At 52.1% G+C, this 18,094-nt stretch overlaps 1 protein-coding gene across 1 annotated transcript in view; it reads left to right on the top strand.

Annotated features, from left to right (window-relative positions):
* The first annotated feature begins 4,377 nt into the window (after positions 1–4,377).
* The window catches only part of XYLT1 (xylosyltransferase 1), a 294,390-nt gene continuing 280,673 nt past the window's right edge, over positions 4,378–18,094 (top strand). Inside the window, exon 1 of the mRNA XM_059154282.1 lies at positions 4,378–4,870. Within this exon, the coding sequence (XP_059010265.1) occupies positions 4,526–4,870 (345 nt within the window). The 5' untranslated portion in view covers positions 4,378–4,525. The remainder of the gene's footprint in view (positions 4,871–18,094) is intronic.

Here is an 18,094-nt window from a genome sequence, read left to right as displayed (position 1 = left end):
GACTACATGTGACTCTTTGGCTGAAGTTTATTTAAATTCAGAAGAAGGCATGTCAGGCTCTACCTCTCTGGTACCTTCTGTCAGGAGTACTTGAGAGAAGGGGAGAGCCTTTCTCTACAGACCAGCCTGCCGCCACAGGCCAACCTTCCACCAGTACTGACACTGGCCGGTGCCAACAGTTAGTATGAAATATATGGCACTTTGTTTCATACCATACCCTGATCCCATGCCCCACGGCAGCCTTAGGATATAAACATTCTTTCTCTTCACCTTTTACAGATTGGAGAACTGAGGTTCAGTAATGTTAAGCAACTTGCCGAAAATCACACAACTAAAAAGTTGCCAAGATGATGATGCGTTCTGCCAACTTGTAAGCTCCGATACACGAGCGGGTGTTCATTCTATGCCTGAGGTTTACTCCATGTCCTGCACCATGCAGAGTGCCAGAGGCAGAAAAGATCCTTGCTCTTGGGCATACTGGGAGTGTTTTATCAAATTGGAGGGCTAGATGTAATGCTGCTTCCTCCAGGCAGCCTTCCCTGACTACCTCTTTTTCCCCCTCTGATACCTTGGGACGTGCATCGTTGACACTGCCCTATTGTTATTGACGAAATGAACAATACCTTTTATGGCGCATTATGTTCCAGTCTCTATAGAAAAAGCCTTTACATGGTTTATCTCATTTAATCCTTATAAGAAATCTGGGAGGAAGGCCCTCTTATCATCCCCCCATTTTATAGATGAGGAAACTGAGGCATAAGGAACTTAACTGACGTGGAAAGCCTCAGATAAAAAGCAGCGGAGCTGGACATCTGTCTGATAGCTCCTTCAGGGTGAAGACTGTTCTTCCCTGATTTCCCCCGCTCCAGCTCCGAGCTTCGCCCTGGGCACACCCAAGAGCTCAGAACTCCTTGCTGACTGATCTTCTCTCCCCTCATTTGAAAGTGATGATCAAACAAGATTTGGGGGTGGGGATGTGGAGGGAATCCCACACATCAGTTGGAACGTCCTTAGAGCTCTGGCTTTCAGTTAATGTGAGAGTAGGAGCCGTATTTAAAAAGAAAAAATCCTTAGGGAATCTTCTTCATATCTATTTTTCTCTTGCCCAGCATGGTTCCTGGCGCATAATAGGGTCCAATACATCTGTGTTGAATGACTGAATGAGCTTTAAAAATTCTAAAAGGACTTGCCGCTGTTGCTACAGCCGCTGCCGCTCGCGTACCCCGCCCTGTCTTCTGCATCAGACTCTGTGCGGATGCTTGAGGTGCTGTTGGTCTGTCTCAGGGCAGGAGGAATAATCTTGGCGACCCCAGGAGCTTGCCTTCTATCTCAGGTGATTTTTCATCTTGAAAACCTCACATAAGCTGTTTATGGCATCCATAACCTGCCCAGAGCTTTTAAACCTCTTTCTCTCATGGCTTTTTATGAGTTGAGATAAACAAACAACTCTCTCTCTCTCTCTCTTTCTCTCTCTCTGTCTCTCTCCAGGGACTTGGGGGCCTGGATCCTTAACCTTACTCTTTCAGCCAGTGGCCCCCAAGGTTGCTGAACCAGAGCATGGGCCCCAGAGGACCATGGTTAAACGTGTCATGTGCAGGAAGCAGATAACATCATTGTTGCTTAGAGGGAAAAAAAAATGCAGTAGAGGCCTTGAAGCAAAAAAATGGGCTGGAGGGCGTGGATGCCGAGAGTCCCCAGGGCAGCCTCTGCTGGGATTGGGAGGCTCTGTTTAGACCCTGAGGAAGGGTTCTGGGGACACAACATGATGAGCTTGGGGACCATCTCATCCAGTCCATCATTTGGCCTTAAAAGAAACCAGAGTCCTTGGAGGGGAGCGCCTTGCCCAAGGTCATGTAGCATCAAAGTGGCCCCAGATAATGGCCCTAGATAATGGTGCCTGCCTCCCCTGTACATGTTCTTTTCTTCCTATAAGACCCTGATCCCTATAGAACATCCAGGTGGTTACAGAAACACTGGCTGCTCCCCAGAGCCAACGGTGATACATGGAACCTTGGCTAGGCTCGCAGAGAGTAGAGATGGAAATAAAGGAATTCAAAGTAATAGTCCTGAGTTGCTGGATCAAACCTCACCTGATGTCTTTACTCTGAAATATTCAGTTGTATGAACCGGTAAACTCTGTTTTTAAGACAGAATAGAGGTTTAGTTCCTTACAACCGATATATTCCCGAGTGATAAACGGATGGCAGAAAGCCAAAGAAGCCTCTGTTCTGTTTCACTCATGGTTGGGCGGGCTGAGCCCAAAGGGACTGCCCCTATGCCTGTTCAGATGTCTGACCAGACTGGAGATACCCTGAATGCTGAGTCTAGTCTGCAGTGTAGAATCCCCACTAGCTGGCAGTTTATACCCTCAGTTCAGGGAAGTGGGTTGACTTGTGATGTGAGTCCAGAAAGCATTTTCTAGGTGGCCTCTACTACCTAGCACTCTGTGCACATCTCTAAAGTGACACTGACCTCATGCTCTTCAGTGCCCAACATCTGCATCTGGATCTCCTTTTTGACCCCAAACTTGTTGAAGGGGCGATGGAGCCTTACTCACCTTTGGGTCCCTGCACGTGGCCCCAGTGTGACACAAGTTTGATGTTTGATGTGTGTGGATTCTTTTTCTTTCTTTCTTTTTTTTTTTTTTTTTTTTTTTTTGATGTGTGTGGATTCTTTTTTTTTTTTTTTTTTAAAGATTTTATTTATTTATTTGACAGAGAGAAATCACAAGTAGGCAGAGAGGCAGGCAGAGAGAGAGAGGAGGAAGCAGGCTCCCTGCTGAGCAGAGAGCCCGATGCGGGACTCGATCCCAGGACCCTGAGATCATGACCTGAGCCGAAGGCAGCGGCTTAACCACTGAGCCACCCAGGCGCCCCGATGTGTGTGGATTCTTGATGAGTGGGTGAAACCATCTCTTTCCCCTCTCTGCCTCCTTCTCTGATAGATCCTGTTTATTCCTCCACTTTCTTCTCTTTCAAAATGAGGATGAGGTTTAAAGGCATAGAAGACAAGATGCAATCTCCCCCCCAGTCCCTGATTTACAAGCTGTGGGTTTGATCTGCTATTGTATTCTCCTATGCTAAATCCTGTTTGGGACGCCACCTTCTCCCCCCAGCCGTCCACTCTCGGTGTGTTGCTGGGGTGTTTGGGTGAGAGGATGAGGGAGAGAGACTGGGAAGACTGAGTCAGAGTAGGCTGGGGATGAAACTTGAGTCCATCGGGATGGTCAGTCTGAACTCTCTTTGACAGAAAGGAAGCTCAAACCCAGGAGGAGTCCTCCTGGCTCAAGGTCACTGGGACAGCCCAGCCCAGATGGGAGAGAACTCCACTTTTCAAGGCAAGACCCATTCCCCCAGGAGCTGAACCCTGTACGGAAGGGAAGGCAGGCTTTAGGTTGGATTGGAGGAATGGCCTAGAGGACCGCTCAGGGACCAGACTTTGGACCTTGAAGCCACTAAGGTTGAGAAACTCCACGGAGCCCTCCTTACCAACCAAAGCACTTGCTTGCCAACTGGGTTTGGAGTCTCTTGGCTTGTTCGTCCTTAGGGACCAGAGAAGTGACTCAGGGAAGCACTTAGGACATCGCTGGCTCTAGAGGGTGGGGTGTGACTCAGGAGTCACTCACAGAGACTCATTCATAGCCTCCTCCCGGCCTCTTCAAGCCAGGGATCCAGGGACCCGCTGCGTAAGACCCTGCGGTGGTTCCGACACTCCCGGTAACGTTTCTTACGTCTCCACCTGCCCGGCAGTCTTTGTGCCCGTGGAATACACCTGGGCTGCAAACTCCAGGGCGGGGAGCCCGCTCCGCTCAGCTGCCTCGTGTTGGCTTCCCACACGGAAAGCAGGATCTCAGGACCCCCAGATCCTCCTGACCTCCCCTTGATTCTGAGCGCGCCCACCCTCACCCAGAGCTCCCCTGCTCTTCTGCCCTCGCCCCTTTTCTCCGTCGTGGAAACGGTCCCCCTCTCCCCCACCCCACTCCTACTCTTGCCATGGGGGGGGGTGCGTCCTCTCCGCTCGCCCCCACCCCCTTCCTTTCCCTCCTCCTCTTTCCTCCCTCGCTCCGCCCCCAGGCCCCGCCCCTCGCCACCCCGGCCGGCGTTCCGCACCCCCCACCCTACCTCCCCGCAAGCCCCCGGCCAGCCGCCACCCCCTCCCCCGGCGGAGGGCTGTGGGGAGGAGAGCCCCGCGGGCCAGGCCCCCGCCCGCCCTGCGCGCCCCCTCCCCGAGCGCGCGCGCCCCGCGGCCCCCTCCGCGGCCTCCTGCTCCCCGCCTCCCCGCCTTCCCCTCCTCCTGGTGACGTCCGGGTCCCTGCCCGTCTGAAAACTCCGCGCCGCGGCGGTGGAGGCGGCGGCGGCGGCGGAGGAGGAGGAGCAGCGGCGAGCCGAGGCGGCGGCGGCGGCGGCGGCGGCGGCCCGAGCGCGAGCCCGAGCGGCAGCCGGCGGCCGCGGGAGCCGCGGGGAGCGCGGGGGCGGCCCGGAGCGCCCGGGGTCCCCGCGCCGCGCTCGCCCGCCGCGCTCCGAAGATGGTGGCGGCGCCGTGCGCCCGGAGGCTGGCCCGGCGCTCGCACTCGGCGCTGCTCGCGGCGCTCACGGTGCTGCTGCTGCAGACGCTGGTCGTGTGGAATTTCAGCAGCCTCGACTCCGGGGCCGGGGAGCGCCGCGGGGGCGCAGCGGCCGGCGGCGTGGAGCAACCGCCCCCGGCCCCGGCCCCGCGCCGGGAGCGCCGGGACCTGCCCGCCGGGCCGGCTGCAGCCCGAGGCGGCGGCGGCGGAGGACCGGTGGCCCCGGCGCGGGCGCGGGGAGGCGGCCCCGGAGAACCCCGGGCGCAGCAGCCGGCCAGCCGGGGGGCACTGCCCGCGCGGGCGCTGGTAAGATGCCCTTTCGGCTCGCGTCCCAGAGGGAGGGAGGGAGGGTGAGAAGGAGACAGCCCCGACCCCAAGCTGCCTCCCCCCTCAGCCTTGAACCCCGGGCATCAGACTGGGACTCCCCAAGCCCGCCGGCTCCCCATCTCTTTCCCTGGAAGCCGGGGCGGGGTCCCTGCCGAGGCTCGGGGGGCCGTTTGGGCTGCCCCATCCCGAGTCTTTGGACTGCCCCCTTGGGGTCTGGGGAAGTTATCTCCAGAGGAGGCGCTTTGGGGGTTACCGGAGCCTGGCTGGGTTCCTGTTCCCCGTCACTCTTGCTGGGCGCCCGGACTTGCACTAGGCATGTGGGTGTTGGTGCCTCGCTCACTGTCTGAGTGCGTGGATCGTGCCCGGGATCCTCAGCCGCTGTTCATGGGTGGTGCTCACAGCATCTTTCTGGTTTTTGCTGAGCTGGGTGCGGACAACTCAGTGCCCTGCTTGCTTTCTTTTCCTGGTCTGAGACAGGGTCTAAGATCGGTGTCCCAAATCCCCAGCCGGCTCCCTGAATCAGGATTCAGGCTTGGGCGCCTGGTTTTACTTTAGATCTCCTGTCTGCCATGTCTGGCTGTCTGCGACTCCTGTCTCTACCTTCTCCGTCTCTAACCTTGTCCTCTCCTCGTGCCCTCCCTGACTTTCCTCACCAAGCTGTCCAGTGTCAGGGCATGGCCCCTTCTCCTAGATGGCTGTCTCTGGCTCTCTGTCTTGTGCGTAGCCGATTAATGTTACCAGCTGTGTGTCTGACCACATCATCACGACTTTGGCTCTTTCTGGGTTTTCTTTGCTTTCCTGGGGTGTGAACAGTCTGAGCTCTGAAACTGGTTTTTCCATAGACCTTCCGGAGCCACCTGGGTGTCCTCCTATGATGTCCCCAGCTTCTCTAGTGATGTCTTTTACACCTTCTCTGGGTTGCCTTGCTGAGCCCACTGAGCTAGGACACACAGGACAGGAGGTCAGAGTTCCCAACTCTGGGACAGGCTGTCTGCACCCTGTGGGTGTGCGTGTCTGTCTTCAGGAATAACAATGTGCAGTGTGTCTGTCTTTATCTTCCTTATGCCATTTGCCTACAGGGGTCCTCCTAGCCCCTGGGGGACGTCAGATGTCAGGGGTTAGTTTCAGAATCCTTTGGCACTGAATGCATGTCTGTGTCGTTTGTTGCTCTGGGAGCAACCTTCAGACACAGCGTGCTGCTTTCTGTTCTGTTAAACTTCTTTGGAATCAGTGGTGACCCTCTTTGCCAGAGTGCGGCTCTTTGTGCCCCAGGAGGTGACGTGATGGCATTTCACGTTGCTGGTTGTCTGCGTGGGTAGCAGGTGGACATCTTTCCCTTGTTTGTGGGGAGGAGAGTGGAGGGAGATTCTTGATGGAGAACCAGAACATTCCCAATGTCCTGTGGCCTTGTAGTTCCGGAGAAGGGTCCTCCGAGACACTGCCTTTGAACTCCTGGGCTGAACTGTAATGTGTTTGGGCAGAAATGCAATTCGAGGTTGGTTCTGCATTTGGAGCCCTACTGGGAGGTGCCGTGCTGGGGGGTTTCAGGACGTACACTGCTGGCCCAGAGTGGGAAAATGCGGCTGAAGAAGGCGGCGTGGGGCTTCCTATACCCTTTGCATCTGGGATTCAGACAGGCACCGGGAGGTGTATTTGGGTGCAAAGACCACCTGTTGAAATAAATGGCAAGAGGGAAGGAGGCCTGGATTTCTTCCTGGGTCCTTGACGTTTTGAGTTCCCCATCCGTATGGTCTGTGTGCGCTTACTTCAGTACCCTATTCTCGCGCCTCCCAGCCCAGCCGCAGAGACGTTTGCAGTTGGGAGGGTAGGTGGGAGCATGTCGTTTCCTTTTTTTATTCCTGTTGGCATACCCGTTCCGGCAGCAGAGTGGCACTGCTTTTTGAAACTCCGCTTTCATCTGTGGGTTTAACTACTGTCCCCCGTCCTGGGTCTCCCCAGGTTTCAATTTCTTCACCTTTGTTTATAGACCTCGATTTTTAAAATTTTATTTATTTATTTATTTTTATTTTCCTCCCTTCCCTGAGGGTGTCTGCCGTGCTGTTGTGAACTGTTCTGTCCCTTGGATTTATATTTTATTTTATCTGCTTGTCTGTCTCCTCTTTTCCCTGCCCCATTTCTACCCCCATGCCCTGCTAGATCCTGAAATCACAGCGTAGACCTGCTGGAGGGATCCGAGGGTCTGTCCTCTAGCCGTGCCCACCCAGCCCCTGCCCTTCCACGGAGCTCAAGGAGACCAGAAGGGGGCAGGCTGTTCCCAAAGTCCAACAACACGCCGGAGTTTGGGCTGCCGGGCTGGGAGAGGACCAGACCTTTTCGAAAGCCACTCAGGCCCTTGCAACACGTGGTCTGTCGGCAGCCCCTGCCGGAGTGCTAGCACGATGCCTTGGAGGATAGATTCAGGAGTGGGACGTTAAATTTAAAAAAAAAAAAAATTCCTGGGATTTTCCAGATGGCTCTCTCAAAGAGCTGGTGAGACACATGCTTGGGACATGATGCTTCATCTCTGTGCTCTCTTGAGGCTGGGGTGGGGTTGGGGTGAGGCAGGTGCAATTCTTGCAGGCAAAGGGAGTCTGTGGCCCTATTGGTGCTGCTGGAGGTGCTGGTGGGTGTGTCCCAAAGAGTGTCCGGCAGGCAGTGTCCAGAGCGTTTTCTAAGCAAGACCTTGCTGCTTCCTTGTGCCCACCGTCCCAGAGTCTCTTCACTTGCTGCCTTTTTTGTATGGGGAGCGGCGCCCCAGTAGAGGGACCTGATTGTATTTTTGGTGCATTTTAAAGAGCCAAGAAGAAACATGCAGTTTCTAAGCAGAGTCAGAGACAGCATGAGGATAGTGACGAGATGGGCATATCTATCAAAGATTTGCAAGCTCCTGTTTCCCTCTCTGCCTCTTCCAAAGCTCTTAAATATTAGAATTATCGAGTGGCTTAGAGCGGAGTTGTGGCTGAGACACCGAGTCCTTCACTGGGTCTCCTATAAGCTGTGGCTTTGACTGTCATCTCAGAATTCAAGAGACAGATGGGCTCCCTTCAAAAGGGAGGAAACACACTGGGGAGAGTGTCAAAAAGATCTCATTCTAGGTTCTGGAGGGATTGGGGACAAATGAAAGAGAGCCGTGTGTGTTCACATAACGGACGTTTATTTTCGTACCCTTCGCCTCCTGTGATCCTCTCGGAGTCCCGTTTTTTCCTTGCGCCCTTAGATCATTTGCTATCCGGTAAGTTTCATTCAAGGAGGGAGATTCTTCATTGCCCTTCCGTTGCATGTGCATCCTTAACGTCGGGTGGGGTTTCTGTATCGTCTGACCCCGTGGAACTGTTGAATTTTTTTTGGCAGAAGTTCCTCATACTTCACATGACTCAGATAACTCAGGACTTTTTCAGAGGTTGGCAGTGACTTTGAAAAATTAGTTCACTGTATCCAGATCACCTCTGGTTCTAATGGCCGGAGAGGTGTGGCTTCTCAGAGAGACCAGAGAGAACAGAGGGTATTTTATTGATGGCTGGATTTTCTTTTTTTTCACACTCTCAGTGGGGTTTTATTTTGCTTGAGCAATACATTACACTTTGTATACAGAAATATGCATCATTGAACAATATTTATTTTACTGCAAATGTTGCCATCTGCTTAATCATATACTGGAAAATGCTAAATAGAACAGATAAATAAAAGTAGAAATTATGAGACACATAGGTGTATATATGTAATTGTATATGTGCACTTTGCCTCCCTTCTATCTCGCCACACTCTAGATATTCTCTCTCGTTTATCAATTCTTTTTCTTTTTAATCTTCTCCAAGTTTATGTGACAAAATACTTGGTGTTTTGCAAATAAGAAGCCAAGGCATTAGTCCCTGTTTGCTGGGGATTGTCCAACTTTGATCCATGGTCTTAAGAGGAAGGGAAATTTGGTGTTTTGAACTGAGGCATCTGATATTGCCTATGTGTGCACGTGTGTGTGCGTGTGTGTGTGTGTGTTTCCCCAGAAAACAAAATATCCTTAAGAATATCTCTGTGGGGATGCCTGGGTGGCTCAATCAGTCAAGCGTCTGCCTTCAGCTCAGATCATGGTCCCAGCATCCTGGGATCGAGCCCTTCATCAGGCTCCCTGCTCAGCGGGGGAGTCTGCTTCTCCTTCTTCCTCTGCCTGCCATTCTGCCTACTTTTTCTCTCTCTCTGTCAAATAAATACAACCTTAAAGAAAAAAAAAAGAAGAAGAAGAATATCTCTGTAGCCAGGAGCTGCCCTCTCACGCAGACTGTGTATGATCCGTGGGGCCATAAATTTGTATGTAGAAAGACAAAAATCCATGGTGCCGCCATCATCAGACTGCACAGTGTGTGTGGTGTAATGGCTGACCTTCTCTCTGTCTCTTGGTGAACACTGCCCTGAGTCTTATCCCTTAGGAGAATGCTTCCCATTTTCTTTGCATTTCTCCCATTTCTATGGACCCTGGTCCCCATCTATCAGTACCAAGAAGAAAAGATCTTGGGCAAAACTAAAAGTCAAACATAAACTTAACCCCAGCAAAACCCGAGCTCGAAGGAAAAGGCATGGGAGCAGGAGGAAAAAGTCCTGGGAAATGGGTGCCAGGCCCCAGTTCCCAGGAAAGAGACCATTAAGTGTCTCTGCGTCTGACACAGCTGGGTTCAAGTCGGGCTCTGCTCTTGGCCACCTCCATGACCTTGGGCAAATCCTTCTGCTCTGCTCCTCTGACTATCCGAGCTACCGCCAAGGGTCATGTGAGGATGAGATGTATTAATACATGTGAACTGCTTGGGGCCTGGCACACGAACACGCCGCAGTGTGAGCTGTTGTTCTTGCAAAGAAAATCTTAGTATGTTTGAAAGTAAGCAATTTTTTGCAATTATTCATTTTCCCATGGAAAGTCGGCTTTGAGTGAAAGCCAAGGCAGGAGAGTGAATCCAACACCCGGGAGTGAGCTCGCCTTGGAGCAGGGTGGAGTGTGGTCGAGGGAGGAGCCCTGGTACTTACTGAGTGCCAGCTGTATGCCAAGCCTCCTTTAGATGTTTTGCACACATTATCTTATTAAGATGCTCCCGCACACACACACGCAAAAGAAAACGAAACGAAACCAAACGAAAATCCCAGGACAGAAGGAGATTGCTCTCCAACTTACACAGAAGTTAAACTAAGGACGCCTGGCTAGAAATTGTGGGTCTTTTGAGTGCTGGTTGCGCAGCAGGAAAAATGAGGACTTGGCGGCTATTACCTTCACCGTCTCAGTGAATCTCCCCGACTGTATGGGCTTGGACTGTGACTGTCCCCCCTCTCACAGCTGCGGAAACAGGCTCAGAGAGGCAAAGCGGCTTGCTCCCCGAGAGTGCAGAGTCGGGGGCAGAGGGGAGAGTAGCAGAGCGGGGCAACAAACCGAGGTCCGCCTTAGTCCAGTGGACCCATGGGTTTCTGAGTGCCGTGTCTGCGCTGTTCTTTGAAAAACCCCAGATGCAGCCACGTGATTCCTGGAAGTCTTCATCCCACTTCGCTCAGTTCTGACTGCAGATTTCCAAAAATGTGCTGACCCTAGGAAAAGGAGCAGATAGGCCGTTTTTGTGCAGTCAGACCCCTAAATGATGACACAGGGAGTAACAGTAACAGTAATGAGTCTCCGTGTGGCAGCTATAACGCGCTGGGCACCATTTAAAGCCCCCTTTATGCATTAACCCCTTTATTTTTTCATTGAATGTGTATTTTTGTCATCCTGGTTCTTACTATAACCAAGCCCCGTCCCGGGTGTTTTACAAGTGAGAACTCATTTAAACCTCACACGATGGAGGAAACTGAGGCAGAGGGAGGAGCTTAAGCGACTTTCCCAGGGTTCACCTTATAAATGGCGGAGCCAGGATTTGAACCCAGACAATCCAGGCTCTTACCCACTCTGCTCTTTCGAGGGTCCCTAACCTCAGAACTGCAGAACTCATTTAAGGAGGCGCCTAGGTAGTTGATACGGTCAGGAAGCCCAGTCCCGAGCACAGGATGTTATGGCCCTGAGCGGAAGGTATCACCTGATGGTGAAATGTGCAGCACACATATAAGGGTTGAACTTGACCTGCTGTGCTGATGGGAGGAAGGAGTTTTGAATTCAGCTCTCTCCAGCCAGGAGAGGAAGGAAGGAGAGTGCTCTGCAAGGCTCCTGGGCCAGTGGAAACGACCTTTCATTCATCCTCAGTGGGCTTCCTGCTTCTCCGCCAGCTCAGTTCAGCTGCTCTGTGGTTCTCTCTGGAGGAGCCTCTGAGGAGCCCGCCAAGAGCCCGGGGAAGGCAGGGATGTATCTAAGAATGTGCAGGCTGATTGTCTCCTGGGCACTTCCTTCCGCCTGCAACAGAAACTACCCGTTTGCCCGCAGATACTCATCAGGTTGTGTCCCTGTGGTTAGGGTTGCCCCCTCCCCCACAGAAGCAGCATGTTGAAGAGAGGGTGGCAGGGAGAGGGGGGACGGTGTCACCTTAACCAGCGCCACACTATTCTGAGCAGGGAACCTGGCCTTGTCAGTGTCAGGGCCTAGGAGCGCAGACCCCCAGCCAGGAGGGGAGGAGGAGGCACTGAAGGGCATTGCTGGAGTCTCTTCTGAAGGAGGATCTGCCCCTCCAGGGCCTCTGGGGACAGGGAAATGAGTCTGTTCCATCTCTGGCCTGGTTTGTCCCAGCCCAGATGACGCTGGCTTATCTGGGTATCTAATCCAGGCTCATGTGTCTCTGGGTGCTAATGACTAGCATTTCTCCTCCCAGCGAATCCTTTCCTGTAATCCTTGGCCCTGAGCAACACTGATTAAGCCCAAAGGAGTCAAGCTCACGGGGTGGAGAGCTGGCTACGGCTGTCCGGTACTCAGGGGTGCAGACATTGTAACCATGATGCTAACCGAGGGGAGGGCGAACAGGATTTCTCTGCGTTGGAAGTTTGCCTTCTACCAGATGCCGCGGGAGGGCATGATTTTAGGAATTCTTACAACTGTACGTTAAAGGTGATCTCTGTTTTACTGATGACAAATAATAAAAACTAAGGCAAGAAGTTGCATAAGTGTTGACCAGCTGAAAGTGGTCAGTTACAGGGATTGAAGGCTGGTGGTGACTCCCCAGACCTTGTTCCTAGTCTCTGCCCACTTCAGTAAGTCCCTTGTCCCGCCCTCCCTCCCCGCATCTGTTCATTCATAAGTGCACATGCGCGTACGTCCATCCGTCTGTCCATGCATCCATCCACCCATCCATGCGTGCGTCCCTCCGTATGTCCGTCCATCCATCTACCCATCCTCCGCTGCAGCAGTGAGGGCGTGGCTGAGATGATCTGTGAGCTGCCTGAGGATCGCAAGGGGAGCAGAGCCCGGAGGCCGGTCATGTGATGGGGCGGGGCAGGGTGGGGCAGGGTGGGGTGGAGGTGGGGCAGGGCCAGGGCTCTGACATCTGGAGTTCACCGCCCAGCTCCACCCTTCATACCTGTGTGACTCCGATGTGTTACTTCTCCTCTGAGGGACTCAGTTTTCTCGTCTGATCGTGGGTGCCAGAAAGGCACCAAGCTGGAAGGGCCTGGCGATGAGGCCCAGCTCTGGCCCACGATGGGGGCCCCTGTTTTCCTTCCTGATGCAGCCTCATTATGACAGATGTTTGCAAGAGGGGCCCTCAGATTCATGGCCGGGTTTGGTTTGGCCCACACAGTAGGTGCAAACAAAAAGGCACTGAACCTTCAGGATTAAGATATGCTGTGCCATGATGGGGATTATGGGCATGCCTCTAAAAAGTCACAAGATCTGACAGCTCTGGGCCCCCATTCTTGCTTTTCAACTGGCCCAGTGGGGGAGGGGCTGCCCCCGAGACCTTCCAGATTCCTGAGCACACCCCCCTCCCCCCCAAACACACTCCTGGATCTTTTCTTTCCCCCGTGATACCTAACTGGCCCCTTTGGACTGCTGAATTTGCAGCCTCTGTTTGGACGATCTCTGTGTTCACTGTGATGAGCTAAAAATAAGTGTCTGTGGTCACCTTTCAATTATCCCCCTGTGGTTTATTCACAGCACTTACTTACCTCGACTGCTTCTGCTTGCCCTGGGCACGGTGGAGGTTTCCTTCCCTCCCTTGCTGCTGCTGTGTACCCAGAAGGTGCAGATTCTCACAAGGAGCAGGCCCTTGTGAGGGCAGTGTCCTCAACAAAACAGACCCATGTGTTCTACGGTTTGGTTAATGGTTTCCCCTTTGGTGGGAACGCAGTGAACATGCTGTTTTGAATTGTCTGCCTCCCCACTTCATGGGCTCCCTCCAACCTCCGACCCCAGTAACACAGGTCTGGATGGAGAGAGTTGCCAGAGAGCCAGTCATGGCAGGTGGAAGGGTGGAACATTCTGGAACACCATGGCTTGGCTTCCAGCACCATTGGGGACACACACACCATCACTTTCATGTTTTTGTGCCCAGTGGGTGAATATTTTCAAAAACTGTAATACTATATAGTTCTTTTAAGTATATTAGGGAAAATCTACAAATATGACTGTTCGGTCGGAATGAAAACTTGGGACTCTTATCACTTAGCCTGTGCATAAAGTGGTATTTAAGGGAGACTTGTTGGTAAAACATAATGAGCATGCCTGAGTAACAGTACCAAGCCCTAATTCTAATCCGAATCCTGGCCTCAGTTTAGATGGTGAATGCCTCCCAGGGGGGTGCTGGAATGACCAAAGTTGAGGAAATGTTGGGTTCCCCAGTTTAAACATACTCTGCTCCTTTGATCAACAGTGGTGCCATTTTGTTCGATGTTTGAGTGGAGAGGATTTCAGTGAGACGTTAGGAATAACCATGCTCTGGGTCTGTCTGAGTGGAAGTCACGGTTACCAGCCCTCTCTGACGGTCTCAAGCGGCTCTCTGCATCACTCTTACAGTGATGGGGCTTCTCCGGCCCGTCTTCTGGGTTTGGGTCTGGACCCTTCATGTGCATCTCTTAGATTCATGCTGAGCGTTCGCTTCACATTGGCTGTGTCTGCGAGTCCCCCATGTGTTGCACCTGGAATTAACCGTGATGAATGAGTACCCGGATGGGCCCGTAATGACTCTGTTAACTTAACCCCGAATCAAGACTCTCATGCTCAGAACCGGGGTAACAAACCGCACTGCAACCTGAACAGCAATTCAAAAGGGCAGTGGAGACAGCTAATCATTTTATAACGAGCAAGGAGACAAGCAATAAAAACAGAGCCCAAGGACAGCATGATAATTTCGCAGAGTCTTAGCACTCAACCGGGCTCACGTTAATAAAATAAACAAATGTTTTTGGTAGTGGAGAGCTAATGTATACATTATTTAAGGATAGTATTAAAACCAGATTAGACGGATCAAGGAATCCAGGGGTTACCTCATTAAGCATCCTCTCTTTGGGGATGTGGGAAAGTTGTTCTCTTTCTGTTTTTCTTCTTTCCTTGTGAAATGGGGCTTTATTAATTAGAGATGTAATGGGAAGTCTTTTTTTTTTTTTTCCCAGACTAGTGGCTGTTTTCTGTTTATTTTTTAATGTAGGACCATGCTTTGCAGATGTTCTCTTTGAAATAAAAGCCTATTCATTGTCTCTCTTTCTGTCTTTCTTTTATCCCCAGCTCAGAAGGGGCAGCTGTTATAAAAGACACAAACAGAGAACTCCATTTGCTTGTCATCAGGCGGTTACAAAGATTCCATTCCTGATGTAAAATACTCTCATTACCTGTTTTTTTCCCTTCACCCTATTCAGGGATGGTTTCAGAATTGTTACATCTGATTCCCTCTTGTTTAGGAGACAAGGTGATGACAAGTGACCCGGGTAGAGGTGGTGACGCAGAGGTGGGGTTCACAGAAAGCGGCCGGGTTCACAAGTGGGCACGGTCCAGATCAACTCTTCTTTGGTCCGGAGGTTCACTGCTACTTTGGCTTTCTTTTAGGTGAAAAAAGTCATGTCGAGCCAACAAACTCTCCATCAGGGAGAGAGCCGGCGGTTCGAACCCCCAACCAAAGTGGACATGACAAAGTACCGCAGGGGCAAAACCTGGCTCCCCGTGGGCCGGGTCTGGGCTGCCGCTGGAGGAACGGCAGCTCCGAGTTTGCATCCTCCTCCTCCTCCTTTTGTCAAAAAAAACTTTAAATCACTGGCCAACATCTACACATCTGTGATTTCATGTAAAAAGCTAATTTGGAGTTCGTATTTTAAAAGTTGAAATTCTGGGGGTGCCTGGGTGGCTCAGTCAGTTTTAGTATCTGACTTACGATTTCAGCTTAGGTCGTATCAGGGTCGTGAGCTCGAGCCCCAGGTCGGACTCTGTGCTAAGTGTGGAGCTTGCTTGAGAGTCTCTCTTTTTCCTTCTCCCTCTGCCCCTTCCTCTCTCTCTCTCTAAAGAAAGAGAGAAAAGAATATGACACTCTGGTCTTCGTTACCAAAGAAGCACATGTTTGGGGGAGGGAAGTAGGGGCTGTCCTTCTGCCTAGGGCCCCACTTCCCGGCTCACCCCGGAGCCCGTCCCCCTGGCTTGGTTATTTGTGTGTGAGGATCCGAGTTATGTGTCAAATGCTCGCGGGGCGCCAGGCACTGTGCTCAGCAGCACCTCCTGGGTTCCCCCGAGGAATCACGGACCGCAGCTTCCGGACTTGATCCCGCTTCCCAGACGGGGGACCCTGATCACAAAGAGCAGCAGAATTGCAGCCTGGGCGTCCCCTGCCGTGCGTGCGTGCGTGCGTGCGTGCGTGCGTGCATGCATGCGCATGTGCACCCGTGCGTGCGTGCGTGCGTGCGTCACGGAATGTTTCCCCAGAGCCCTTGCGGCTGGGAATTCTTGCGAATGGCTCTGCGGGAGAGTTGGCACTGCTTGTCCGCCCATTGCGTGGATGGAAGCATCAAGGCCCGGCAGTGGCTCGTGGGTCACTCCTCGTCACCCCCGCCCGGGTAAGTGCGAAACGTGACTGTTTTATGGAGGTCGGGCCTCCGGCCGCGGTGGTAGGCCGGTTCACCGGAGTTCCCGCCGTCCTGGCCGGAGGAGCCGGACGGGGGTGGCGCCCTCCACCCGCCACCGCTGGTCTTGGAGTGGTGAGGGAGCATCGACAGGGTACTATTTTGATATGTTGCTGATTTGTATTAAAATAATAATTAGAGCGGTAATTGCAAGCGCGGGCTTCAGTGAGACTCAGCTGCCGACTGTAAGAAGAAATAATTAACCGCCTGTTCCCTCAGAATCAAACGGAAGCCAGACCTGGCCTGCCTCCTTTCTGTGGGTCCAGCACGGGCTCCGCTGCAGGTTGGAGGCCCCTTGGGTTGCCAGATGCTGTTCCTGTTAACGGGATTGATGGTCTCTTTCCGTGTGAGGAGGAGCAGGGAGTCAGGTGAATGGTGTGTTTCCCCACAAATGCCCCGGAGTCCAAGGTCGGCGCCATCCCTTGAACCGTGGAATGACCTCCCTCTAGAAGCAAATGTGGTAACACCTAGAAGGGTGGAGACTCAGATCTGCCTCTAATTAAATACTCTGGCGTCAGCTGATGTCTGGCCATAGTGAGGGACTCTTGGCCAATCTAACAGGACGGCCATGGTTCTCTTTACATTTCTGTTTCTGAAGCGCATCGAGTGGGCCTGCCTTAACTTTTAACAACTCTGGAAGTTTATCTTGAAATGGAACATGAGTACCCCAAAGTTCTCAAACCATAAAATTCAGAGCTCCACTAGTAGCCATGCTCCTGTGACCAGGACCCAGGTCCAGAGCACAGAGCCTGGGAGCTCGCTGCGGGTCCACACCCTGCCAAGGTCCTTCCCCTCCCCACTTCCAGTTTCCACATCTCCAGAGGCAGCCCTGATGGTGACTTCTGACCCCGTAGGTTACTTTTGTTTCTTTTGAGAAACAGAATCACACAATCTGGACAACTCGATCCCTGGATTGTTTTGCTTAGCATTATGTGAGATGAGATGATGTGAGATTATATCAGATGTTGGCCAACTGCAGCCCTCAGGCCAGGTCCCGGTTGCCAGTTTCCACGTGGCCTGTGGGTAAAAATGGATTTCACGTTTTTAAGTGGTTGGGGGGTTGGAATCAAAAGATCAGTAACACTTCATGGCATGGGAAAACTATATGAAATCGAAATTTCAGGGACCATAAATAAAACTTTATAATAGAGTATAGCCATGTCCAGTTCATTTGCATACTGGCCGTGACTTGCTTTTTGTCCTGTAATGGTCGAGTTGAGTAGTCTGGACAATGACCATGTGGCCCACAAAGCCCAAGATCTTTACTATCTGGCCCTCTACAGAACATTTTGCTGACCCTGTGTCCATATCATGTTGCATGTTTATAATTGTTCATTCACGTGTGCATGTCATAGTGCATTCTGGAATATAGCACAATTTACATTTGTGTTGTGTTTATGGGCCTTTGGGAGATTCCCAGTTTGGGGCAGGGCGATGCTCTGAGCATTTTTGTGCAGGTCCTTTGCTAAACAAATAGTTTTGGTAAACATCTCTGTTAGGTCTATACCTAGGAGAAACTGGTGTAAGTACTTTTTTTGGGGGGGGCAGTTTTGTTTTGAACAGGTTGACTTTGACAAAGGTATTTTCATTTGGAAGTCTTACTTTTCCTGCCTGGTGGTACTTGCGTGTGCTGAAACTCTGGACCCAGGCTTACTTTCCAAAGAAGTAATTAGTTTTGCAAAACAGAGGGTCAGTAGAACCACAGTTCATTGAGGGTGTGCTGTTCTTCCAGCTCGGAACCTTCAAGGATGTTGGGAACTTGCCTGACATTCACTGCTTTGGCTTGCTTTTGGGAATGGTGCCATCATTTCATTTCTTATGCTGAAGCCATATTGTCCAAATGACTCTTATCTTCATGCAGCAAAACAGGTCTGGCAGAATTAGGCGAGTTTTTCTCCATGTCACTCTCCCTGCTTTGACTGACTTCTGTTTATCTCTTCGTGGCTCTGGTTTCCTTGCTGAAGCAGACGACTGCAGCTTTACGTCCCCAATCAGATCTCAAGCCTCCAGGAGCATGTGTCATTTCTCATTGAAACACTGTGCTGAGGTGTCCCTTTGGGGACGGCTGATGTTGCACGTAGGCCACGGCCTTGGAGCTGAGACTCCCCCTGAGAAGCTGCCTTCCTGTGCCCACCTCCCCCGCCCTCTCTCCCCTCCACATCCCCCCACCCCCCTCCCCCGCCCCAGTACTGTTGAGCAGCATGCATCCTTCCTCCA

The sequence above is a fragment of the Mustela lutreola genome, chromosome 17 (genome assembly GCF_030435805.1).
Source record: "Mustela lutreola isolate mMusLut2 chromosome 17, mMusLut2.pri, whole genome shotgun sequence".
NCBI lineage: Eukaryota > Metazoa > Chordata > Mammalia > Carnivora > Mustelidae > Mustela > Mustela lutreola.
The sequence above is the reverse complement of the archived record's forward strand: the minus strand, read 5'-3'. Positions and strand labels throughout refer to the sequence as shown.